The following is a 27,640-nucleotide window of genomic DNA, read 5'->3' on the forward strand; positions in this document are numbered from 1 at the left end:
TTTTCTTCAGAGGATCTCACAGTAAATCATGAAGCCCTAGTAAATAGATATAGTATTTAAACAAAAGCTTTTATTATTTGCTGTTTAAAGATTGTTTAAGAAATCTACAATGTGATTTCATTTGTATCTTAATACATATGATACTGGTTACCAATTAATAATAGCTTGATATGAAATTAGTTCTTAACTTCCATAATGTGTCAAATTAGATATCACTAAATATTATATAGCTAAAATTGTATATATAGTTTAATCTTAGAATAACTATACTAAAATGTGCACACATGCATGTTATTAACACTGTATTTTCCATAGATTAAACAGAATATGGTGGTCAGGATATAGTTTACAAATAACTGAAATTCCTCATTAGAAACTGGTGTTTTTATGTCCTTTATATCACCACTTTTATAGAAGAATATAAACTGTGGTCTAAGGGAAAACAAATGTAGTATATTGCAGGTGTCACTTTATATTACATAATGAAGAATATAGACTCTACTTCAACATTTTAACTGTGGTTTCTAATCCATCCATTGTTTTATACATTTATCACATATTTTTGAGCCCTGAATATGCACTTAACTTGAATATTGGGAAACAGCTCAAAAATAAATTTATAGATGAGAAAAATACTATTATAGAACAAATAGGAGAACACATTAATGGTAATGATAATAAATAGAAAGATTATATATATACACACACACATACATATATAATTTTATTCTTGGTTTTGTTGCATAGAATTCGTGTTTATGCAAGTAAGGATTTTAAAATATTGATGATTACTCATAAATGCTACAATAAGTAAGCATAAACATTATCCAGGCAACTGATATAAAAAACTTGCTTCCCCTCAACTATATACTATGAAAAATTTCAAACAGATGCAGAAATTGAAAGAATAATACAATGCACAAACCTTCTACCTTCTACCTTGGTTCTTACGTTAATGATTTGCTAATAAATTATTCTCTTTCTTCTTTCTCTTACATTTCTTACTGTTCAGTCTGAAGGTAAGTTGTGGGCATCATGCGACTTCAACACTAAATACTTCAGATTATATTTCTTAATAGCATAATTAATCTCCCACATCATCTAGTATCCTGTCCAAATTTAAGTTTACTCAGCTATCCCAATAATCTTTCTCTCTTCAACTAAGATCCAGTGTAAAATCACATATTGGAATTGGTTATTATGATAACATTTGTTTGTAATTAAATGTTTGTAAGTTTCAAAACGATCCTATATTTAGCATATTATCTATATCCCGTTACACTAAACCAGTACATTTGCTGCAGATATATTCCAGCCAGTAGCGTTTACCTTTCTTTCCCTGAAGCCATGGTATTTTTCAGTGAATTTTAGGTGAAAATAAAGGATTTTTTTTTAGTTACTATTTGGTTATACACACTACCTCAGTCTGCACCACATGCTTCTGACATATATTTATGGAAGAGGAATTTGAGGTCAGAGAAGCTAAAATTATTTAAACCATGTAGTTAGTAAGTGGTGGAACTAAAATTAAATCCAAGTTTATGTAGTAGTATTTGGTTTTTCTAATGTAATACATGATTTCCTTTTACATATATATATATATATATAAAACTTGTTTCATATTTGCTTAATTGAAAGAATATATGAAATACAACTTTTCTTCTCTTTTTGGTAAGGTAGATATTGAAATTAATGTATATTCCTTATGTGTGCATAAACTTAAGTGATTAACTATCAGAGGGAGAGCCAGCTTAAGATAAAAATATTTGCTGTAGATAAGCCACACATATATATAGTAAGGGAGTGACTATTCTAAATATAACATTAAGTTGTATTTGTATTTCATGGTCATTGTCAAAGCATAATTATTAAGCACTAAGTGCTATATTCTACAAGGATTTGAACAGCACTGCTATATTGCAATTTTATATTTTCAAAGGTTATTTGGAAAAATAAAGGAGTGAAAAAAATAAACTTACTTTCAGACATATGCCTTTTTATTTTATCATTCTACAACTGTTGATGTTAACCCCATGTGGTCATTGTCTGGGGAAAGAACATGGAGTAAACACTACTAAATACTGTTTACCATGGCCATTACACCAATATTTGCCAAACAGGCCTACTAAGAACGGATAACACGTACAAGGCAACACACTACTCACACGAAAATCAACCTGGCATTTACCTAGCATGCAAAGATCCTGACTCAAACAAAAGCATTGATTATTTTTTTCCTCTCTGAATTTATGCAGCTGACCTTACCTCCTCACTCGAGCAAAAAAGTATCTGTTCACTTTTTTCCTTCAGCTCTTGGAAGAACTGGTCATCAAGCTTCTATCATCTTCCACTGTGCTCAGGTATGATAGACTATTCTTGGACCAAGTCAAGTTCATTAAATTTCATAATCAATGAATAAGTAAAATTAATTCATTCACTTAATGTACTTTGCCAGCAAAATAAGTTCATTGTAAATTATTAATTAAATGAACTTTTGGAAATACAGTATATATTGTGCACCTGGAGGCATCTAAAGAAGGCATTTTTAAATTCTTAGATTACTTGGATGAAGGAGAAATGTACTACGAGATTTGAAATACAGGTATTTTAATGGAAATGCCATTTTGTTGGCATTTATGTTAATATTCTGTCATATTTGCATGAACTTAAATATAAAACTATACAAATTGTAATCTTGCAAATATTGTATTATTTTTTCATTCTATTTCATCTACACAGTTTTACTGATTAATAATAAAGTTTGAGAAGCAACAAGACTTAAGGGGCACCTGGGTGACTCAGTCAGTTAAGTGTCCAACTCTTTTTTCTTTAAGATTTTATTTATTTATTCATAAGAGGCACACAGAGAGAGGCAGAGACATAGGCAGAGGGTGAGGCAGGCTCCATGCAGGAAGCCCGACTTGAACCCTAGACCCCGGGATCACACCCTGAGCTGAAGGCAGATGCTCAACCACTGTGCCATCCATGGGTCCCAAGCATCTGGTTCTTAATTTCAGCTCAGGTCAAGTTCTCAGGGTCGTGAGATCAAACCCCATGTTGGGCTACGTGCTCATTGCAGAGTCTGCTTGAGATTCTCTCCCTTTGCCCCTTATCCCATTCGCTCTCTCTCTCTCTCTCAAATAAATAAAATCTTTTAAAAAAATAAATAATAAAACAATAATAATTTTGCTTAATAATTTTTAAGCATCTCTCAACTTGCTACATGCCATTCAGAGAATTATATCAACTCATTTTCACCACAGTCCTATGGTAGAAGTATTATCAATCTTGTTTTATGCATTAGGAAACAAAGAAATTAAAGTCAGGCAGCTAGTAAGATGTTTAACTCAGACCTGAACTCAGAACATGTGACTTCAACCTGTCTTCTTGACTGTTTTTGGAGCTACCTGCAGATTGCTAAGTGATTATAACTCTCTTACTGCTAATACGTTTTTACATGACTTTTGACAGTTATTATTATTTTTTATTTCTTTAAGTGTTAATGATGAGGGAAGTAAGTGGAGAAATGTTCTTTAAATCCTATGGGACACCAAGGAGCTTACAAAACCTTTAAAATGTGCTTTAAATCCTTTGGGACACCAAGGAACTTACAAAAATTTCCTGAGAGGCAGGGGAATCAAATATAATCCATGTCAGTGCAAGACCTGTGGGTGACTGGAATATCCTCTTTTCTAAAACGTGTAATTTACCTTCAGAAGAAGAAATTTAGGCTATTAAATTTCCTACATGATGACTAACTTTTATGTAAACTGAAGCAATGCTCTGGAAGTATGCTTGATTCTCAAAAATACTAAAGAATGAAAAATAATTATCCTTTTCATACAGAAGAGGGAAAGTATAGTGGAGATTATTTCCTTCTACAAAAATAATTTTAACAAGGCAGATCTTTTTTTTCTAAAGATTTATTTATTTAGTTAGTTAGTTGAGAGAGAGAGAGGGAGGGAGGGAGGGAGAGGGAGAGGGAGAGGAAAGTATGCAGGAGGGAGCAGAAGGAGAAGGAAAGAATCTCAAGCAGACTCCCTGCTGAGTGTGGAGCCTCATGACCTGAGCCAAAATCAAGAGTCAGATGCTTAACCAACTGAGCCATTCAGGCACCCCTAGAATTGGGTCTCTAAGGTGGTGCTGTGTCTTTTTTCAAAAAAGTTTGAGATAAAGATAAGCTAAAAATGTGACTTTTTTTTTTAATGGCCATGTTCATTTGGATACTTTTTAATTTCCCTCTCTGAACCTAATGGCATAATTTAAGCAATGCCAGGGCAGTTGTTGGATACTAGTGTTCAATGATGGTGGGATGTAGCTTAGTTTAGAAGCTCCACTATTCTAGGCCACTTGGTGAGATGTGAAAACATGACCTTCTCGTTTTTGTAGTTTGGCTCATTCTCAGTGGTTTAAAATAACTTCATTTCTGTTATCCAGGATTGATTTTTATTAAGTAGCCAAAAAAGCGAGTAACTTGTGTAGAACAGTTGTTAATATAATCGAGCTCTGATGCTTGATTCCAGTCATTCAATTGTGCGGAATCAGGTTAGGACATTGCAAGTGAAAATATAGTGTACTTGTATTCTTCTAGTAGAATCTCTAACTAAAAGTAATGCAATCATTTGAAGATCTATGCAGATAAAACTTACCTTTAATCCTTCCTATACCGAGACAGCATTTTATGGATTTACTGTCACCATCTGTCCTAGTTTGAAATGATCTTAAAAATTTTCCTCTTTTGTTGGAGTTTCAGCCTGGACACATTGATGTAGTTTAAGAGATTATAGGCTAGGTTATTGTTTGTTGGTTTTCATTTTGTGACCTCTTTATTCATCTGTAACATTAGCAGTGTTCAGTGCAGAACTGAGTCACAGTCAGTTGTACTCTTGGGACTTTTATTCTAAATGAACACAAAGGAACATTTTCAAACAGTGCTTTGCAGGTTTGTGAAACTCAAATAAGAACAATGGCTACATGCAATCTCCTTCACATCATTTTTGAGTCATTTTTTCCTTTCCTGTCATAGCGGAACATACACTGTACTAGACAGTAGGGATAAACAGAATGGCATGCAGTTGTGCACTTCCTTTTAGTGGGACTTCAATCTGTGCCTCACCATCTTTTCCTTCATATGATAACTACCTGAATTTCATTTGAAATTCACCCTAAAATTTTGGGAACTTCATGTAGTGTTTAGTATCCGGTTCACTAGGCAAACTGATTTTTTAAAAAACCTTGAGCAGAAATGCAAGGTTTTCATAAAGATTTCTCTTTTATGTTGCTATAAATAACCTTTTAAGCATAGAAATATGTTTAATATTTGAGTATTCTCTCTTTTTTTTTTAAGATTTTATTTATTTATTCATGAGGGACAGAGAGAGAGAAGCAGAGACACAGGCGGAGGGAGAAGCAGGCTCCATGCAGGGAGCCCGATGTGGGACTCGATCCCGGGTCTCCAGGATCAGGCCCTAGGCTGACAGCGGCGCTAAACCACTGAGCCACCCGGGCTGCCCGAGTATTGGTTTTTTGCCCCTTTTTGTAGTGTAGAAATACATTGACTATTCAATAAAATCAAAAGGAATTCAGAAAAGAAAAATATATAAAACAATGCATATTAAATATTAACAACAAATTGTTTTTTTAATAAAGATCCATTTATTTATTTTAGAGAGACCAAGGAGGAAAGGCAAAGGGAGAGAGGGAGAGAAGCAGACTCCCCACTGAATGGAGCCCAACATGGGGCTTGATCTCATGACCCTGAGATCACAACCTGAGCCGAAATCAAGAATTAACTCCCTGAGCCACCCAGGCACCCCGAAATGTTTCTTATCTACCAAGATTTTTATGCATATCACATTTATTAAGGGTTGCGAAGAAAATGTATGTGATTAGGATATATATCTCACGAATATTTTATCTTTAAACAGTTTAAAGAATGGATGTTTTGCCTCTCTGGAGTAGGACTATTCCCTCAGCCTATAGACATAGAGAGAATAACCACATACCTCCATCTTCAATCGATTCTTGTTATACCTTTCCAAAATCCCACCAAGGAAGAGGTTTTGGTCAATATTGTACTAACAAGTAAGTGTTTTTTTTATATTTTGCATATGTTATTTTGTAATCATTAGTCGAACTGATTGTATCACAGAATCAGACCATGATAGAGATAATTTACAATTTAGAGATCCATTAGCTATTTCAACAGCATCATTTTATAAAAGAGAAAACAAGATATGAGAGACGAAATATCTTGGCTGAAATCACAGCTTATAAATGGTGGAGCCAGATTAAGAAATTAAGAATCTATGTACCAAGTCAAGTTCTTCCAATTTTATCTGTAAAGCCAAATATGTAAAGTAATAGATTTATGAAATAATTGTGATATGACTCAAATATGCCAGTGCTGATTCCTTAACAGTTTTTAGAAATTCTAGTGTTTTTGTTTTTGGTTTGTGTTTTGGTCTTGTTTCATTTCTCCCTTTTCTTTTTTAAAAATTTTAATTCTCATATAGTTAACATACAGTGTTATATTTGTTTCAGGTGTACAACATAGAAATTTAATAATTTCACATATCACCCATTATCGTCATCATTTAAACATAGGGGTGCATGTATCCCTTGGAATTAGTGTTTTTGTATTTTTTTGGTAAATACCCAGTTGTGTGATTCCTAGATCGTAGGGTACTTCTATTTTAGCTTTTGAAGGAAACTTCATACTGTTTTCACCCAGTTTTTTTTATAAATAGCATATTTGGATTAAATTTTGGTTCTAACAAAACTTGTGTTTTTTTTCATGTCATATTGAAGATACATGTTTTTAAATAAGATCATGTGGAGTTTGTTTACTTTTTATTAAAAGATCAAATAATGAAGGTCTGAAAACCAACTCATTATGAGTTTTCTGAAACACATTTTAAATCTAGTATTAGACATCACTAATTTATCTTTTCAAATATTACTACATCTACTAAAACTACTACTACTACCACAATTCATTGTATATAGCTCAAACATTGGGCCAAAAGGAATGCATATATGTTAAGGTTTTTGAGATAAATAACCAACTTGCTCTCCAGAATAGTTATACTGTTGCAATTCATGCTGCTCTCAGGAATGTATTACAGACACACTTCACTTTTCCTGAACCTTGTAAACCCTGACCAGTAGTATTCTCCTTAATCTCCATCAATCTGATTGAGGCAAAGCTGTATTTTATCATGATTGCAAATGACTATTTTTTTTATTAAAGTTGAAGCTGAACACTATCATTTACCTGTTGAAGTTTTCATCTTTCCTGATCATTTCCTGATCATTTACTCCTGGTATGAAATAATTAAGTAAAAACTAAGAACATAATGTCATCTAATGTACAATTCCCTTATGAAGACTTGGGCTGTGCTGAGGAGAGACACGGCAGTATTTACTAAAAGTTGATTAGAAACTCAAGGAAGTCAGCATTTTAATATGAAAGAGATGTGAACCTATGTATAGGCAGAAAGAAGAAGCCAGGGTGGAGCAGAACTTACAACTGTAAAAGGGTTAGGGTTTTACTGATGGGTAAGGCTCTAGGAGGACTAAGATCCGACCTGAAGGAAGAGCCATGAACAGGAGCAGCATTTATGCCTTTGAACAGGTGGAAATAGGATAAAACAAATGTGACTGTGGATAAATTGTTAGATCGCAGAGGGACTTGGGAATTAAGTGCAGTTATGTTAATATTTTTATCTGCTGAGGAAAGGCGATAGAATAAGAGATTTGAAGAGTGGCCCAGTGGTTTGAAATCATTGCTGGAGGGAATTGAGGATGGAGCTGACACAATTAAAATATAAAAGTTATTGTATTTGGCTGGGATTAGAAATCACAAATTTAGATAGGCACCAAGAAAATACATGTTTGTGAAGTTTGTACCACTTCTGGTGCTCAAAATTCCTGGTATGGGAACAACACACAAGGCTGATAAATGGATCTGTCCAAGGGATGGAATTTTCAAGGGAATTGCAGCCAAATCACCTCATAACTATGAGAATGTTATAAAAACATATTGGATCAAGATTGTTAACATTAAAAATAGAATATGAAGTAATTTGTGGCTTCTTGGTTTTCTTTAATTGGTCTAAAATGGTTTTGCTATATAACAGAAAAAAACAGTAAGTTTGACAATGAAAGATTTCTTAGTCTTTTGTATTTAAAACAGTCTCGACAAACATTATATGTTCTCATTCATTTGGGGAATATAAATAATAGTGAAAGGGAATATAAGGGAAGGGGGAAGAAATGTGAGGGAAATATCAGAAAGGGAGACAGAACGTAAAGACTGCTAACTCTGGGAAACGAACTAGGGGTGGTGGAAGGGGAGGAGGGCGGGGGGTGGGAGTGAATGGGTGACGGGTACTGGGGGTTATTCTGTATGTTAGTAAATTGAACACCAATAAAAAATAAATTAAAATAAATAAATAAATAAATAAATAAATAAATAAATAAAACAGTCTCTTTTAAGCAAACTCCCTCTCTCTTTTTTTAAAATTTTTTTAAGATTATATTTATTTTTTTGAAAGAGAGCAAACACAAGCAGGCAGAGGGGCAACTGAAGAGGGAGAGGGAGAAACAGACTCACGCTGAACAGGGAGCCAACATGGGGCTCAATGCCAGGACCCTGAGCTCCTGACCTGAGCCAAAGCAGACGCTTAACCAACTGAGCCACCCAGGCGCCCCAAACTCCCTCTCTCTTGAGTAAATGTTCAGACTCTGGTTCTCCTCCTTGCTTCAACCTGAGGAGACCAGGGACAAAAAAAAAAAAAGACAAAACCTCTGAAATCTTCCTTTCTTTCACTTTCTCCTTTTCCTTTATGAAAATATTTCTCCTTTCCTTTTCGTGGTAATGAAATCTCTCTCTCTCTCTCTCACCTCTTCCTTCTTTCTTTGTGGGTTCTATTTTTTCTAGCCACCATGTTCATGACTTCTCGCATTCATATTCCTTAGCAACTAAGCCTCATAAGCTGGCCTGAATTGTTGAAGGGCCACAAGGAAACATGACTGACAAGGATAAAAATATTTAACATGTATGCCTAATATACTCATTTCAAAAGGTAATAAATTAATACCTACTGATTTAAATATTTACAAATGTCTTAAAATTACTTCATGAGGGCAGCCCGGGGGGCTCAGCGGTTTAGCGCCACCTTTAGCCCAGGGCCTGATCCTGGAGACCTGGGATCAAGTCCCATGTCGGGCTCCCTGCATGGAGCCTGCTTCTCCCTCTGCCTGTGTCTCTGCCTCTCTCTCTCTCTCTCTCTCTCTCTCTCTCTCTCTCTCTCTCTCTGTGTGTGTGTATCTCTCATGAATAAATAAATTAAATCTTTTTAAAAAATTACCTCATGATAGGACTATGTATTCCCTTGCTATCTTTCGAAAGAAGATGTCAGTATTTCTGCAGATGCTACAGAATTCACAGAATCCCCTAAGGGAAGTTGATAGCATCAAGTTGGTGGCTGCTGAGAGAGAGAGATCTCACAGTATTTCAGATCCTGCATTCCTGATTTTTCTTTTGATAGACAGACAGATAAGATAGATAAGATATATAGGAAAAGATATCTTTCAAAACACATCATTTTCCAAGAAGGCAATGTTTTTAGAATTGCAAACTCATTCTCAAACTTTTATATTGCCAATTCTCTAATGTCTTTTCTTCTGCTGATATTTTAGCTATTTCCATTTTAATCACTTATCTCAGAAATACTGCCTTTTGACATTCAAAAATCTTTTAATTCTATTTAATTAAATTCTATTTAATTCTTTAATTCTATTGTACGTTGTCTCTAAGTTCTTTCAGTTGAACATTACACAAGGCAAGGTGTTGAAAAGCTTATATTTCAAGGATCTATTCATATCTTAATTCATGCCACCTTTAAATGGTGAATGAGGTAGGGTGGCTAGAGAGGAAATGGCCTAAACACTCAGAGAATAGTGGAGACTTCTCCAAAGGGGACCATTATGAGTCCCATGAGGAGCAGGATGGTACACAAAAGCTTCAAATAACCTACGAAACTCACTTTGTTATACATTCACTTGGTACCACATTTGAGCTCTGTAAATGTGACTATACCTTATCTTTAAAAACACTCTGAGAGGTTTCTCAGATGTAGAATCTGAAGCTTAGAAATCTCCCAAAGCCATACAATGAGTAAGTGATTGAACAGTGTCTTGAACTCATCACATCTAGCTGTCTTCTCCAGGACCACCTAACTGGGATTCTAAGTTGTCTGCTTACAGATGGTACTTATAAATCCCCATCCCAATAAGGCTCTAAAGAATGGCACTTGCTTCCTCCCCTAAGATCTCAAGGAAAACAAGCCTCCCCCTGCCCAATCAAAGGACCTCAGGAAATACCTCTGACTGCCACTCCTTTTGCATTTTCTCAGCTCTTCAGATCTTTCCTTTCTCTTTTTAACTCTGCCATCAGACTCTGGCTCTGTCTCATCAACACATGTTTGGATTTCCTATCTTGGCCTACTTGTTCAGCCTGGACATGTATCCTTGCTCTGACTGCTTTCAGTAGACTCAGTTCCCACAATCCTCTCCGATCAGTAATTATGCCCTCCACCCCTATCCCTGCTTTCAAGTTGCTACCCCACTTAGCCAGAAATAAAGGTGGAAAAAGGAAAGGTAGCCATGAATGGGTCTGAGTCAAAACATTAGAAAATAGGACCTGATGAATTTAGGAACTTAAGGACACATCTCCATTATATGTATGTATGTGCCCTTGTTCGTGTAACCACATTCCAAACCTGCTAATCTGTGCTCATTAATGGCAGGGGTTACATTAACTCATAGCTTTATTTTTACCTAAATGAGTATTTCAGTGTTGTCATTGTTGATAGAGCAGGAATTGAATCTTCAGTCACTGGTTATTTACTGAGCATCTATTTTATGCTGAAAACATATGCAAATTTCAAAATAACTATATCGGCAATATACATATATACACCAGATTTTGATCTCATGTGGCAATCTATTTGTGAAATATCACTATGGGTTATATACCTCAAAGTTACATAAGTGAATGAAGCAGTAACTGATGCATGTAAAGTAGCAGTTTTGATTTCTACTAAAATAGCTATAGTCTTGAGATTATTCACTCTTCCTACTGAATTCAAATTTAAATGCAGTATTAGTGATTTGATTCAAATGTTTAAGTGGATACTTTTCTAGACATCAATAGTTTTACTGAAGAGCAAAAACAAAGTAACATAGGGATAGAGGTATACCTACCAATTATCATATTAGTTTTTCAAATATCAACTTCCATTTTGAGAGTTGATTGATGTAAACAAAATACTATGTTGACTTCTTGTTGACTCAGGGTTCTTTATGACCATGGTGTTCACCAGCAGTAAAGTAATAAAGCACACAGTGTAGCGTAGTTATGACATATTAATGATACAGGACAGAGAGACAACGTCTAGTGCATTTGATTTGACATGTTAGAATTAGTTTATGAAAATCTTGTCCCTGGAGACCCCCTGAATCTTATCTAAAATATTTATGTTAAATATGTAGTAATCATTTTATATTGCCAATCAAGGGGTGCATAGCTTTATGTATACATAAAAAGAGAGAGAAATAGGTGTAAGAAAAAGTACCACACTCTCAAAGTCTCTCCCAAATTGAGATAATCAACTTTTTAAGTATTTCAATAAATAAATAAATACATAAATAAATAAATACATAAATAAATAAATAGTACTAGGAGTTTTGAGATTGGCAGGCAGGGATGTTGGAGTATCAAATATAAAGCAGTCCCTTTATACCCTAATTTAATTAGATTGTTTGTCTTAGTTTGCTTTGCTTACAGCAAATAGCTAATGTTTTTGTAGTGTGGAAAATTAAATATAAAATTACTGTTATAGCCGCTTTTTCGAAAAGTAATCTGAGATTCAACTTGCTTATAATCTTTGTTTTGTTTTGTTTTACTCTAGATACTTTTTAGGAGACTTAATATTTGGAACTCCTCTTTTTCTTGTTTAGTAGCTATTAAAAGTCAACAACCAATAATTGAGAACTTATCAAAATTTAGATTCCCAGGTCCACATTCAGTTATTCTGATTCATTATGTCTATGATAAGACTCTACCAACATAATTTTTTCTAGTGTAGGCTGTCAGAAGACTACACTTTCAGAAGCACTGGTCTTTACACAGAGGTCTCAAAATATATTTAAAAATCATATACCTCAACTAGTAACTATTTCTCAGCATTCAGTTTTATGTGTATATATTGATTTGTGAAATATATACATGTAACATTATCATCTCATATACTTAATGTCAATCAATAGAGCTTATTTCCTATTTATTTATTTGAGAGAGAGAGCATGCACACAAGTGATGGGGAGGGGCAGAGAGAGAGGGAGAAGCAAACTCCACACTGAGCAGGGAGCTGGATTCGGGGCTCGATCCCAGGACCCTGAGCCAAAGGCAGGTGGTCAACTGACTGAACCACCCAGGCACCCCAAGACACTTTTATTTTGAAAATTTTCATACCTACAGAAGAGTACAGTACAATGAATAGTCCTATACTTTTGGTATAGACTTATCTGCTTCATCAGTTGTTAATTTGGGGGAATTTGCTTTATATCCCATCTCTATAGACATAATTTCATCTCTAAAGCATCTATAGCCTTAGAGAAGGAACTTTCTACAACATAGCTGCAATGCCATATCATACACAAAGATTTAATATACATATGTTAATATTTAACATATACTCCACAGTAAAACTTTGCCAGTTGTCCCCAAAACATTGCTTATAACTTAAAAATTTTATCTTTTTTCCAATCTGGGATCCAATTAAGGACTGTGCATTGCATTTGGTCATCAGATCTCTTAAGTCCCATAAATCTAAAAATTCCCTCCCACCTTGTTTAGTCTCTTACAATACTGGAATTTCAAAGAGTCCAGGCCAGTTGTTTTATATAATATTGCACATTATGGATTTCTCTCTTTTTTTTGTACAAAAAGTTCCAGTTCATAAATTCATGTTACATATCTTGGAGATTATTTTATGTTAGAAAATATAGAACTACCTAAATATATTAACAGCTCTATAATAACTACATTGCATTGACGTACTTTGATTTATTTTATCTTTGTGTCTTTATTATTCAATTATGACTAAGATTTTGGGAAGAATATCACATACTGTGTACTTATTGCAACACATCAGGAGACACCAAGGCCCATTATTGGGGATGCTGAGCTTAATCACTTGGTTAAGGTTGTGTCCACCAGATCTTTATGTCATAAGGTCATCTTTCCCCCTTATAACTAATAAATAATTTGTGCATGAGGGGGGTGATAATTTGAAACAATGTGAATAACCTCTTCCCTTACAACATTTCACTTGATGAAAAGTTTTAGTATCCCTACTAGTATCAGTTTCTATGTCTATCACTCTCGCTGTTTTTTATTAGCTAGAGGTAACATATATTTTTTAAGATTTTATTTATTTGAGAGAGAGAGAGAGAGAGGCAGTGAGAGAAAGAGAGAACAAGCATTAGCCAATTGGAAGGGAGAGGCCGACTGTCCACTCAGCAAGGAGCCCAATGCAGGGCTTGATCCCAGGACTCTCAGACCATGACCCTTAACAGAAGGCAGATGCTTAACCACCTGAGTCACCCAGGTGCCCCTGGATATTCTTATATTAGGGGGAAAAAAAGCTTTTTCCTCTGCTTTTCCTCTTCCCCCCACTTTTCCTATCTTTAAGTATGAGTACAGCTTCATGGATTTTTTTCTTTTTGGTCTTTTACATCTCAACTTTTATTATTTTCAAATGATCACATCATCACATTTATTCACAGAATATTTAATGTATAAAAGCATGTGGGGATGTAAATTCAGAAGACACAAGCTGTGTGACCTTAGGCAAGGAATTTATTTATTTTTTATTTTTTATTATTATTTTTTATGTTTTGGCTTCTTCATCTCCTAACACACTGTAGGATGCACCACGTAATCACTAAGGTTGCTTGTAGCTAGTGATTCTGATGATTCTTTGACCACCAAACATGTATTGTCTGATGGCCCACACTTTATTCAGGGGTGGCTACTTGATCTCTTTGTTTAAGAGTGTCATTACCATTTTATTTCTGAGTAATGTCCCTGAGTCTGGGAAAACAAGAACATAACAAAATGTTAATAGAATTGATTTTGACACCTATCTCTTTCTTCTCTGGATTTCTCTGTATCCAAATCTCCAGGAGGACCTTATGACTTTTAAGAGCAATTTAAAAAAAAAACAAATTAGGGGCACCAGTCAGTTAAATGTCTGACTCTTGGTTTTGGCTCAGGTCATGATCTCAGGCTCTTGAGATTGAGCCCTGTGTCCGGCTCCGTGCTCAGCACAGTATCTGCTTGGATTCTCTCTCTCTCTCTGCCCCTCCCCCCTCATTCTCTCTCTCTCTCTCTCTCACAAACACACACACACACACATAAACATTTTTTTAAAAACCCTAAAGCTAATATTTGTAAAAATCCATAACTCTTACACCAACAGAAAAAGAAATCTCTTACTTTTTCATTTTTCCTCTTGCACTGAGGACTGTTGAGCTTGTTTGTGGAGTTTTTGAATTACAACAAATTTTTATTGGTTTTGAGAAGACATTCAAAGAATGGCGCCAGGACAGACTGGAAAAGGCTGTGTTAAGACCCTCTTTTTTTTCCCTTTTTCTTTCCATTATTGATTTCCTATGGTCAAAAGAACATGATCTGTATAACTTAGTTTATTTTCAATTTGTTGAGGTTTGTTTTATGACCTAGGATATGGTTTGTCTTAGTGAACGTCCCACAGGCACTTGAAACAAATACGTATTCTTCTGTTGTTTTGTAGAATGTTCTACACATGTCATTTAAATTCTGTCAGTTAATTTTGTTATTTCAGTCCTCCATATCCTTGCTGATTTTCTGACTAGTGATTCTATCAGTTGCTGAAAGAGGGATGACACAACTATAATGGTGTATTTGTTTATTTCTTTTTTCAGCTCCATCGATTTTTGCTTTATGTAAGCTGAGGCTCCATTATCTATTATAGATATGTTAGGATTGTATGTCTCCCTCGTGTATCAATATCTTATATTATGTAATGCCTCTCTGTGTCTCTAGTAATTTAATTTTCTCTGAAATTTATTTTATATGGTATTAATGTAACCATTCCTGTTTCTTATAATTAACATTTGCATGGTACATCTTTTTCCATCCTTTTTCTTTCAAACTACCAATGTTACTAAATTTGAAAAAGTTTCTTGTGGACAGAATATTGTCGGACCATTTTTATTCATTCATTCATTCATTCATTCATTCATTCATTCATTTAGATACACTCTACCCTTGTTACCGTTTCTCTCAACCTGCTGCCGAGCAGAGAATCAGAGTGCTGCCTGTGTCTACCAGCAGGATCTAAAAGATCAGCTTCTTCCCTCCTCTTTTTTTTTTTTTTTTTTTTTGTCTACCCCTCTTTGCTGATCTGGGTTTGAGGCTTCTGCGATGCCTTGTCCAGTATATAGAAAAGGCAGTATAGAAACCAGGAATTTGGGGCACCTGGGTGGCTCAGTCGGTTAAGCATCCAACTCTTGATCTCAGCTCAGGTCTTGATCTCAAGATTGTGAGTTCAAGCCCTGCATAGGGCTCTATGCCCAGCATAGTGCCTCCTAAAAAAAAAAAAAAAAAAAAAAAAAAAACAAAAAAGAAAGAAAGAAAAAAGAAATCAGGACCTCACTACCATGTTGTTCCTCAAATTACCTTCTTCCCATGCTTTTAAAGCCTCCCCAGGGTCGTCTGTTATGTTTGACAAGTTTTAGTTATAAGAGGGAGAGCCTAGGAGGATTGGAGTTACTTTGTCTTTATGTTTTTGTTTTTTTATTCATTATTATTCTTTTGGATATTTTCTAGTTTGGCCAGCAGGATCCTTTGCAAGCCAGGTGTCCCAAGTGTCTGACTCTTGATATCAGTTCAGGTCTTGATCTTAGAGCTATGAGTTCAAGCCCTATGTTGGGTTCATTGCTGGGCATGAGGCTACTTTAAAAAATATGTTGTTTCAGGGACACCTGGGTAGCTCAGCAATTGAGCGTCTGCCTTTGGGTCAGGTCATGATCCCAGGATCCTGAGATCAAGTCCCACATGAGGCTTCCCACAGGGAGCCTACTTCTCCCTCTGCCTATGTCTCTGCCTCTCTTTCTCTGTGTCTCTCATGAATAAATAAAAATCTTTTTTAAAAATGTTGTTTCATACTGATAGTTCCCTTTCAATCCTACACCACAGAGTTCTTGTTTAATTTACATCACTCTCTCTCCCTTCTCCCACATGAGAAACCTGGTTCTCAACACAACAGTGTAGTTTATTTGCTCTATCATAGTCACTATTTTAGCTAATGCTGTCAAAATTACTATATTCTTACAACTACAAAAAAAAAAAAAAAAAGAAAAGGGAAGAAAAGAAGAAAGAACTGAAAACTACTAAATAAAATTAAAACTATCTTTACAATACTTTTTCTGCCTAAAGTATATTGTACTGTAGTACAGCAGTCAGGGAACTATGGCCAAAATATTCTTTGATTAATTCTTTATTCTGTGTAGTTTTGTTGTCAACTTACACAAAAAATGGATTTACTATTTTTTAAATTTAAATCCAGTTTTAAAGTTTGCTTTTTGAGACTTTTTAAATTCAATTATATTTTTGAATTTGTGAAACATATTGTTCACAACTCTAAACTATATAAAAAGTTCTACTGAAAGAAATTTCATTCCTAGGCCTATACCCTCTACCACATTCTCAACCAACTGTGTGGGTAGCCATCTTCATTTTTATTTGATTCTTATTTATCCATACTGTGTTTGGTTTTGCAAAAATGAGCATATATGAATAAATGCATATATACATATCTAGTCCTGTGCTGTGTCATCCTCTTTCTCATGCAAACGTGAAGTACCATATCATTTTTTTTTGCGCCTTGCCAACTTCACCTAACATTATGTATATATCTGAAATCCCAGTAAAATAGTTAATGAACACCTTTCTCATTGATTTCTATAACTTATTAGTACCTCAGTTTTTGCTGCATTATAGTCTAGTCTCCAATAGATGGAACTTCTCATTATTTCTAATAATTTGCTATATAAATAATGCCCCAGTGCATATTACTATTCAAATAATCCCCTTACGAAAGGAGAAAAAATGAGTGGGAAATATCAGAAAGGGAGACAGAACATGAAAGACTCCTAACTCTGGGAAACGAACAAGGGGTGGTAGAAAGGGAGTTGGGCGGAGGGTGGGGGTGACTGGGTGACAGGCACAGAGGGGGGCACTTGATGGGATGAGCACTGGGTGTTATGCTATATGTTGGCAAATTGAACTCCAATAAAAAATAAATAAATAAATAAATAAATAAATAAATAAATAAATAAACAAACAAATAAAACAAATAATCCCCTTACATGTATATTGTTTCATGTTTCAGATGTATATTGAAGGTGTATTTCTACAAACAGTAGATAGATATGATACAATTTTATCATATGTTACAAAAATCTCCTTCATAGGGGTTGTAATATGCACTCCCATTCCTTTCCAAGGCCAGTGTCAGCTAATATCTAGTTCAGTGTACCTAATATCATAAATGTCTGTGTTGACAAGAGGTTTTTATCTTTCATAAAGCAGCACTAAAAGCAAGTACTTGTTATACAGCCAGGACATTTTGGGTAATTGATTGATTTTGTATTTATTGGTTTAAATTATTGTCAATGCATATACATTTATGCATATGTAAATATAAACTACTAGAATCCATTTTTTTTTACAATCCATTTTTAGGTGGTAGACTCAAACAGGCTGTCAGTAATATCTGTTATTTGAGTAGAATACATTAAATTCTAAGAATGTATGAATTGTTTTTTTAATATTTTGTAATATTAGAGAGAAAAACTTTCATAATGTTGAATATGTTCTTCAAAAATGACATTTAAATCTCATCTTAAAATATACTTTGAAAAATAATCATCTGAAAAATTTCCCATTAGAGGAGAGTTTGGATTCTATTTCAATCTCCGCTGCTATTTTTCCTTTTGAATGTGACATTGGAGAATATCTCTTTATATTTGTATTAGGTTGGGAAAAACTCAAGTATCATGGCATTAACTGTTACTGGGATTGCTTCTTCCATGAGACTTCTGCCTTCAAGTTTAGTGGTTTGAGTCACACACAAGGTATGGATCTCTACTTTATAGTCTGTCATTCTGTATGCTTTTGTATTTCAGAGATGATGAAATTATGTCTGTTGTCTTAGTATATTTTAATAACAATTACACAATTAAAAATTTGGACATGAATTTTAGTAAGTTGATAGAAAAACATGGGTAGTATAATCTTTATATATATTCATTATATCTTTGCTGTTTTTTCCATAATATATAAGTACAACTTGTAAAATATTTTATCTTTGAGATTTTGACTAGTTGAAAAGTCATACCACTTAATACTTAAGCATGTGAGGGGCATCTAGCTGGCTCAGTCAGTAGAGCATGTGACTCTTGATCTCTGGGTTGTGAGTTTGAGCCCTATGTTGGGTGTAGAGATTACTTTAAAATAAAATTAAAAAAAAATACTTGTGTGTGAATCAAAGATTATTTTGGGAAATTAAACATAAATAATATGCTAAAGCTATTCATAATCATGAAAAATAATTGCATCTTTACAAACCTAATGATTCCCTGAAAAATTATTAGGGAGTGTACATCTATTTGTACTATGTATTAATCATCCCACTTGCACATTGATGAATAGGAAAAAACCTAAGACATAAATAATGAAGTTGCTTAAAATCTAAAGCTCAAAAAATACTAATTTGCTTAAAATAATATTTTTATTGGGAACCTAAGTGGCTCAGTGGTTGAGCATCTGCCTTCAGCTCAGGGCGTGATCCCAGGGTCCAGGATTAAGTCATGCTCAGGCTCCCTGTGGGGAGCCTGCTTCTCCCTCTGCCTGTCTCTGCCTCTCTCTGTTTGTCTCTCATGAATAAATAAATAAAATCTTTGAAAAATAATAATATTTTATTTACATAATTTAATCATAATAGTTATGGTAAACATGATAAAATATGAATTAGCATAATACTAAAATACTAACTGCAATCAGTGACTACTACTAGCATCCCAATACAAATGGGTTCATGACTTTTTTCTATTTATTGTACTATTTATATCAGCATCCTCAATCTCATTATTTTATTTCATTTGATACAACTCCATATGTAAGTGGTATTATTACTCTTGTCAAATCAAGGAGATTGCGATTCAGAAAGTTGCTTAATGGCAAAGCAAAATCTCCTTGTGGACGACTTCAAAGTGTTTGTTTTCAATTTTCTTGTAACACATTAAAAAGAGTGTGAACAGCAGTTCACAAAAGAGTGAGTGCAGATGGCCAAGGAATGATTGAAAATATTTTCATAGTCATTGATATTCAAATAGATGTTGATTTAAATGATAGCCATGTAGGTTTTCTTTTTCCTTTTTGATATTTACTTTTGTATTTCCTCGAAACCATGGTGAAATCTGAACACGTAATGGTTGGGGAATACAAATCACAGCATAGCTTCTGTAAAGCACTTTGTGTAAATGTATATAAAGAAACTTAGAAATTGTCACCCTTTTGACCCAGCAGTTGCAATTCTACTGAGATCATTTTTTTAAAGATTTGTTTATATATTTTAGAGGGGAAGGAGCAGAGGGAGAGGGAGAGAGAGTCTTAAGCAGACTTCACGTGAGTGTGGAGACTAACATGGGGCTCAATCTCAGGACCCTGAGATCACGATCTGAGCCTAAATCAAGAGTCTGACACTTAACTGACTGCACCACACAGACACCCCTCTGCTGAGAACACTTACAGAAAGAATCAAAATATTGCATTGTTATTAATAGCAAAAAGTTGGAAAACCCGTGAATGCCAAATAACAACTTTATTATATTTGTATTAATTATTTACATTTCTTCTTATATTTTAATTTTACTTACCCATTGAGTATATGAGACATTTTCTTCTTTAAAATTTTTTCCATTGTTTCTACACTTTCAGGCTTCCTACATCCTGAAATCCATCAAAAATTCACCTACATTTTCTTTTTCTTCTATTTTGTAATGGGGAAGGAGTTATACATAAAAGGGCAGCTTTTAAATTTTCTCTTAAATCATCCAGGTTTTGCTTTTTTGCTATGTAATTATAATCTAATTTGATTCCCCTACTTAACTAGCAAGCTTCCCATCTTTTCATCTGATAATAATCATCATTCTGAAGCTATTTATTTTTGCAACCTATATTCAGATCATATATATTCTATTATATGGATCTATATTTCAGGCCTTGCTCAAGTGCCATACAGTTTAAATGTTACAATTTTATGTTTCTTTTTTTGTGTTTCCTTATTCCATTTCTTTCTTTTCATGATCTCTTAAAGAATTTATTTCACCCAGAGACGCCTGGGTGGTTCAGTCAGTTAAGCATCCGACTCTTGGTTTCAGCTCAGGTCATGATCTCATGGGAGCTCTGTTTCTAATACTGCTATTGACATTTTTAGAGACTTTGAGATTCATTGATCATACTATAAAAATTACCTGTAGGTATAATCTCTTACACCATATAAAGCATTTATAACTTTAAAACTCTTTCCACTTTTACATGGAACATTTCCTTGGTGAGTCCTTGAGAACTATAGAGATTATCTTATTCTTGACCAGTGTTTACCTAAGTGTGTAGAGTGAAATACTAATTTCAAGAGATAGAAATAGGTGTGATATGAGATTTAAAAAAAAAAAAAAAAAACACTAAGTTCTATGCTTTGATAAATTTGGGAAATACCAGCTTAAACAAAATTTCCTTTATAGCAGGATTTCCTAGGACCTTTTTTCTTCTAATGCTGTCTATATTTCCATATAGAGGAGATAACATGCTTTTGGAATATATATCTGTCTAAGAAACATACTTTTGTAAATACTGTTCTCCGATGAACTAATTCAGCAAAGAAGTTCTAAACTCCTACCCTCCAGTGTGCCATATCCTGTGACAGTGCATTCAATTCAATTCAGCGAAGGGCTCAGCATTAAAGGGAGACCAAGTGACAGCTGTGAAGACTAGTATATGTTTCTCAAATGTGAATGCTGCTGCATCATTTCATGCTAAGCTTTTCTAGGCATCATCCCAGTCTCAATCTAACTTCTGAAATATTTTGATCAATATGTGACAAAAGGACATAGGTACAAATAATTTCTGCAAACCTTCTCATATTAACTTCTTTCTGAAATTTAAGTTCCTTTGTATTTATAAAATCCTCTCATAAAATCACATCTCTATATATGAAGATATCGACCAAGACTAGAATTCTAGCCGTTGACACTGGTTTTGATTTTTTGTTTTTTGTTTTTTTGTTTTTTTGTTTGTTTTGACATTGGAAAAAAAAAAAAAGTTTCATGTCCTCTACAGAAACTTTTTCTTCCTAGAATTTTTCTTCTTTAGGATGAGTTCCATGCTATGTTGTAATAGCTCAATATTTCATTTTGTTTTTAATAAGTTCACTGTCCTTTTTGTTATCTTTCTCTCAAAATTGGTGACAGGAACTAGACAGGAGGGGGAGAAAAAAGGGTCTTCCTGTCAGTGAAGAATGTTAACCTGCCAGGCTTTCACTTTGAAGCTCATTCTTGTCTACACATCTAATTAGGTTGAGTAACCAAGAATGAGATAAGAGTAGAGGTGAATTGTGATCTCAGAAGACATCCTGCTACAAAGCTCATACATTTATAAGACTTGAAGTGTTCTTTTTCTCCTTCACCAGGAAGTAATCAAATGTCACTGAAGCAAAATCAAGATTAAACCCTTGAGAAAAAAATTTTAGCTGTAACATTTTCCTGGGTCCTCTGACTGTGACATTTAAAAAATCAGGGCCAGGGGAGGGGAAGGGGTTAGTTGAATTAGATATCATACTGTAGATCTAGAGAATAAGGTGCTACTTCTAGGACCCTAGGAGGAGATCCAAGCTACAGGGACTGGCATTAGATGTGTAGTCTGAAAGTCTGTTGTGTTTTGGTTTTGACTGTAACCTAGAAAAGTTGTTAGCTTGAGCTAGTTTCTGTATTTTCTAGGTCCTAACCTGGACATCATAAAAAGTGAAAATTAGTTTTACCAAACAGGATATTTTTTGAAGAACAATTGCAATTGTGTATATGAAGACATTTCTTTTTTAAGATTTTATTTATTTATTCATGAGAGGCACAGAGAGAGAGGCAGAGACATAGTCAGAGGGAGAAGCAGGCTCCCCTCGGGGAGCCTGATGTGGGACTCCATCCCAGGACAACAGGATCACGACCTGAGCCAAAGGTAGATGCTCAACTGTTGAGCCACTCAGGTGCCCCTGTGAAGACATTTCTAAACACTAAAATTATGTACTGGTCATGAGTATTATTTGTATAGGTGAAAATAAGTCAACACAAAGATGAATTCCTGGCTTTCTTCAGTTTTTTTTTTCTAATTTATTCATGAGAGACACACAGAGAGAGGCAGAGACATAGGCAGAGGGAGAAGCAGGCTCCCCACAGGGAGCCCGATGTGGGACTCAATCCCTGGACCCCGGGATCATGACCTGAGAGAAAGGCAGACGTTCAACCACTGAGCCACCCAGGCGCCCCATTTCTTCAGGGTTTTTTTTTTTTTTTCATTTCTTCAGTTTTTATTAGAAACAAGACTAGAATTCTGCCAATACATGCCAGGAAGTATATTTCTGAAAAATGAATAAAGAAATAAATACTAGGCTTTTTTCTTCTGAAATCCATTTGTTTTCTAGGTGAAACAATTGGTAAACAGATGCTTTTAACTTTCATCAGTTACTCATTGAGAAGAGTCTTGTTGCCTTAGGTGAATACTAGTTTTCTAGAAAAGAATTTCTTACAGAATAGTAGATATCCATTTCTATATTTGTATCTATACTTTTAAAATTATCCAGCTTTGTTCTTCCTTTTGATATTTCTAATTCTTTATGTATTCTACTTTTACTCAACATTTTCACTAAAAATATCACCAAATTTCAGTTGTTCATATACCATCTTCACGTATTTTGGCATGTCACCTATATAATAATTTACTTAATAGTATTTTAGTGGAAAACAGTGTCACTTGCTGTGAGCAATAGCAATGTACTCTGTGCAAGGAACTGTTTGAAACACTTTACTTTTTTTTTTTTAAGATTTTATTTGTTTATTCATGAGAGACACAGAGAGAGAGAGAGAGAGGCAGAGACACAGGCAGAGGGAGAAGCAGGCTCAATGCAGGCAGCCTGACATGGGACTCGATCCCAGGTCCCCAGGATCACATCCTGGGCCAAAGGTGGCACTAAACTGCTGAGCCACCCAAGCTGCCCACACTTTACATATTTTAATGGATTTAGTCCTCACAATAACCCTATGAGATAGATTGTATTCATACCATTATGCTAGGTGAGTATGCTGAGATATGTAGGAGTAATGTCCAAGATCACACCCACAGTCTATGCTGGAGCTTGGGTTTGGGCTCTTACCCAACCACATAATACTGCTACTACAAATAGAAGAGAGCTGTAAAACATCTATCAACAGATAATGAAACAAAAATGTTAAATATCTGTCCAAGTTTCACTCAGAACTACCTCAAGTAGCATTGTTGCAAAACAGTTTTCCTAGGAAGCAGTCTCTGAGAAGGGGGTTAGTAAGCAGAAGTCTATTAGGGAGTGCTTTCAGGATCAACAGCCCTGGGGAAGAAGAGAACAAAGTAAGACCGGACAGAGGGAAAGGTGGAGACAGAAGTGTTGGCCCACACCATGGCAAGCATAGAAACTAGGCTACCTCTTCAGAGTTGCCCAATTTGGGATGAGGATGCCCCGATCTTATACCTCCATCTCCTTGACCCCTCTGGGCCTACATAGATCTATCATGAAATATGGTCTGCCCCAGGAAAGGAGCTTGGCTTTAGTCAGGTGACTCTACAGCTGAAGGCACTTCTCCCAGAGAGCTGATATCTAGGTACTAAGTACTGGCCATTGTCTTGGTAGCTTGGGGCATAAAGTCATGAAGATCTATTTCTCTTTTTTACCAGAAGCATTATTGTTTACTTTTCCTGATACATATCTCAATAACTTTAAATATGGTGAGGTGGAAGTTAAGATTCATTTTATTCATTATGTATACCAAATTGCCCTAGCACCACTTATAGAAAAGGCCATCCTTTCCTTCATTGTATAGCAGGGACGCTTTTCTCCCAAATCCAATGTCAGTATGTATGTGAGTCTGTTTCTGGACTTTCTTTTCAGTTCCAGTTGTCTACTCATTCATTCATCCTTTTACCAATGCCATACTTCCTTAATTGCTGTAGCTATATGGCAAGTCTTGATATGTGGTAACATAAATCCTTCAAGTTTTCCCTGCTCTTCAAGATTTCCTTAGTTATTCTAAATCCTTTGTACTTTTATAAGAATTTTAGAATCAGCTAGTTAACTTTCAAACACACACAGCTATACAGATACATAGACACACACACATGTCCCTGCTAGGATTTGTATTTGAATTATATTGAAATTACGTATCAACTTGGGGGTAACTGGCATCTTAGAAATATTGAATGATGAATTTTTTAAATCTAAGAATATGGTTTTCCCCTCCATCTGTTTATCCAAATAAATCTTCAAGATTTATTTAAAAGCCCATTTTATCTGTACTGATTCAATATACCAGCATTATCCTAGACTATGCTGCCATGTGTACTTGGTTTCTTTCTGGGTTATCACTACTATTCCACTGATCTTTCTTTGAGAGCCAAAACTACATTATTTTAATTAGAGAGGCTTTATAATGTGTTTTAATATGTGTTGAGGTTAGTTCTCTCATATTACTCTTCCTTTTCAGAGTTATACTGGCTATATGACCGTTATAATGAACTCAATTACCTCCAGAGAAAACCTAATAGAATGTTTATTGGAATTATTTTAAATTTGTCATTTAAATTTTAACTTTGTACATGTAGGAAAAATGACATTTCTGTGATTCTGAATCTTTGTATCAATGTCATTTTATGTATTTTCACTAGTTAATCAACTTTATGTCTTCGGAAATGTTTAAATTTTATTTTTTTATATATTTTTTATATATTTTGCATTTGCCTAATGGACAAATTATACTCAAGATGATTTTAGATCACCCTTTAAAAATAGCAAGACTATTAACATAATATCTCATTTTTTGTGATATTAGAGCAACAGTAAATACACAATTTGTTGTCACATACTATAAGCTACTTCTATGTTTATTTATACTTAATATTTTATTACTAATTTTAAATACAACAGCTCACTATTTCTTTTCTCCTATTGCTTCTTAGAAAACATAAAGGCTTTACTTAAAACAATGAGAGTATTCTTTGCTCAAGAATAGAAAATCTTAAAAAAAAAAAAAGAATAGAAAATCTTTAATCATTTTCATGAGAAAGATTAATATAATTAAAAAATATTATTATATAATGACTATTATATCACTTTTGTTTTCTTGATATTCAAAACATTTTATAGAATGTTGAATAATATCTGTATGGGCTAATTAAATTTTATACTTAACTTAAAGAAAAGATTTCGAGCCTCAGTTTAGGTGGTTGTCATTGGAGTAATAACAGTATTAGGAGATCCTACTTCTGGTTACATAAATATTCCTGGCAGAAAAATACATAGGGAAAATACCTTTACCATGTTGCTCTATTCCACTTAAATCTATTTTTTTCTCTAAAACATCAGGCCATTATTTTCTCACATAATTTTCTACATATAAATAAAACTAACCAGATATAATTTTAGTTAGTGTCATTTCCATGTAACTTTAAAATTTTTCAATATTCTATTTTAGCTTTATATAAGCATAAATACATAGGCAGACAGATAAATTTTAGGTAACATCCCTCTTTCTTCTTTGAGAATAAATGCCTCTGTTGTCAACATGAAGCCATTCAGTTGGCAAATACAAGTTCTTTGGGTTCCAGGAAGCAGAACTTGCACATCTAATATTGCTCTTTGCATTTGGCTTTTTGTAAATTCTATTTGCATAACTTTTGCTCATTTTAAATGATACTAGGTTGTTTTTACGTCTGCCATGAATTTGTAAAACTTTTTCATGTTATCCATTGAAAAACATTTTTGATATCTCCCTGAGACATATTTCTTCCAATCTATTATTTATTGTCTTCAATTATAGAATTTTTCCCATAATTTTTGTAATTTTATGGTAAAATGCTGTCTTTATATCCTCTGGGTCACCTGTCTTGGTTAGAAAGATTTTTCTTCTTCAAACAATGTGAAAATAGATCATTAAACTTTTTTAAGACTTAAAAGTTTTAAAAATATTTACATATGCAATTTATCTGAAATTGATCTTTGTATTTGGTGTGCAAAGTTTTCCATTTGTTTTTCCACAAGCCAGATAGCAAATTGTATCATTTGTGAAATAAACCAGATCTTTCACTGAATGGAAGCATCATTAATGTAATTAATATATAAATAATACATTGTTAATTATTACATTTAATGTAATCAATAATTTATAACTTGATTTATATGGAATATATTATCATTATATAATATAATGATGCATAATTGCATATATGAACTGTTTAGTACCTTTAGTATTATTGATATATTAATTAATTGATGGGTATGTTTAATAAGATAGTATCTTCATATGCACATACTCTACAACTGATTTATGGTCATTTTCTAGATTGTTTCATCAATTAACTAGTCTATAACTAGCCAGTGTCTTTTTCAAAATTGTGAATTAAAAAAATTTTTGATTCCAATATAGTTAACATACAGCATTATATTAGTTTCAGGTATATAATATAGTGATTCAAAACTCCATACATTATTCAGTGCTCATCATGATAAATATACTTTTAATCCCCTTCACCTATTTCACCCATACCCCCATCAACCTCTCTTCTGGTAACCATCAGTCTGTTCTCTATCATTAAGAGCCTGATTTTTATTTGACTCATTTTTAATTTGTTCATTTGCTTTGTTTCTTAAATTCTACATATAAGTGAAATCATATGGCATTGTCTTTCTCTGACTGACTTATTTCACTTAGCATTATGCTCTCTAGATCCATTCATGTCACTGCAAATGGTAAGATTTCATTCTTTTTTGTGGCCTATGTATTCCATTGTATATATAGGACCACATCTTTACCCATTCATCTATGGATGGGCCCTGGGCTGCTTCCATAATGTGGCTCTTATAAATAATGCTGCAATAAACACAGGGGTACATATATCCTTTAGAATTAGTATTTTTGTATTCTTTGGGCAAATACCCAGTAATTGAATTACTGGATCATATGGTAATGCAACTTTTAATTTTTTGAGGAACTTCCATACTGTTTTCCTCAGTGGCTGCAGCAGTTTACATTCCCACCAACAGTACACTAGGGTTCCTTTTTAACCACATCCTCGCCAACACTTGTTTCCTCTGTTTTGGATTATAGCCATTCTGACAGATGTGAGGTGATATTTCATTGTGCTTTTGATTTACATTTCTTTTTTTTT

General features: G+C 34.1%; 1 protein-coding gene across 4 annotated transcripts in view; it reads left to right on the forward strand.

Moving 5' to 3' along the window:
- The window catches only part of CFAP47 (cilia and flagella associated protein 47), a 509,395-nt gene that overhangs the window by 381,247 nt on the left and 100,508 nt on the right, over window positions 1-27,640 (forward strand). For 3 of the 4 annotated variants that reach the window (XM_025439582.3, XM_025439599.3, XM_025439591.3), the window contains 3 exons: window positions 2,256-2,360; window positions 5,928-6,084; window positions 18,154-18,252. In XM_025439582.3, coding sequence (XP_025295367.3) covers window positions 2,256-2,360; window positions 5,928-6,084; window positions 18,154-18,252 — 361 coding nt within the window. Of the gene's footprint in view, window positions 1-2,255; window positions 2,361-5,927; window positions 6,085-18,153; window positions 18,253-27,640 lie in introns of those variants that run through there. The other variant, XR_003133486.3, reaches the window with a different exon arrangement.

The sequence above is a fragment of the Canis lupus genome, chromosome X, assembly GCF_003254725.2.
Source record: "Canis lupus dingo isolate Sandy chromosome X, ASM325472v2, whole genome shotgun sequence".
In the NCBI taxonomy this organism is placed as follows: domain Eukaryota; kingdom Metazoa; phylum Chordata; class Mammalia; order Carnivora; family Canidae; genus Canis; species Canis lupus.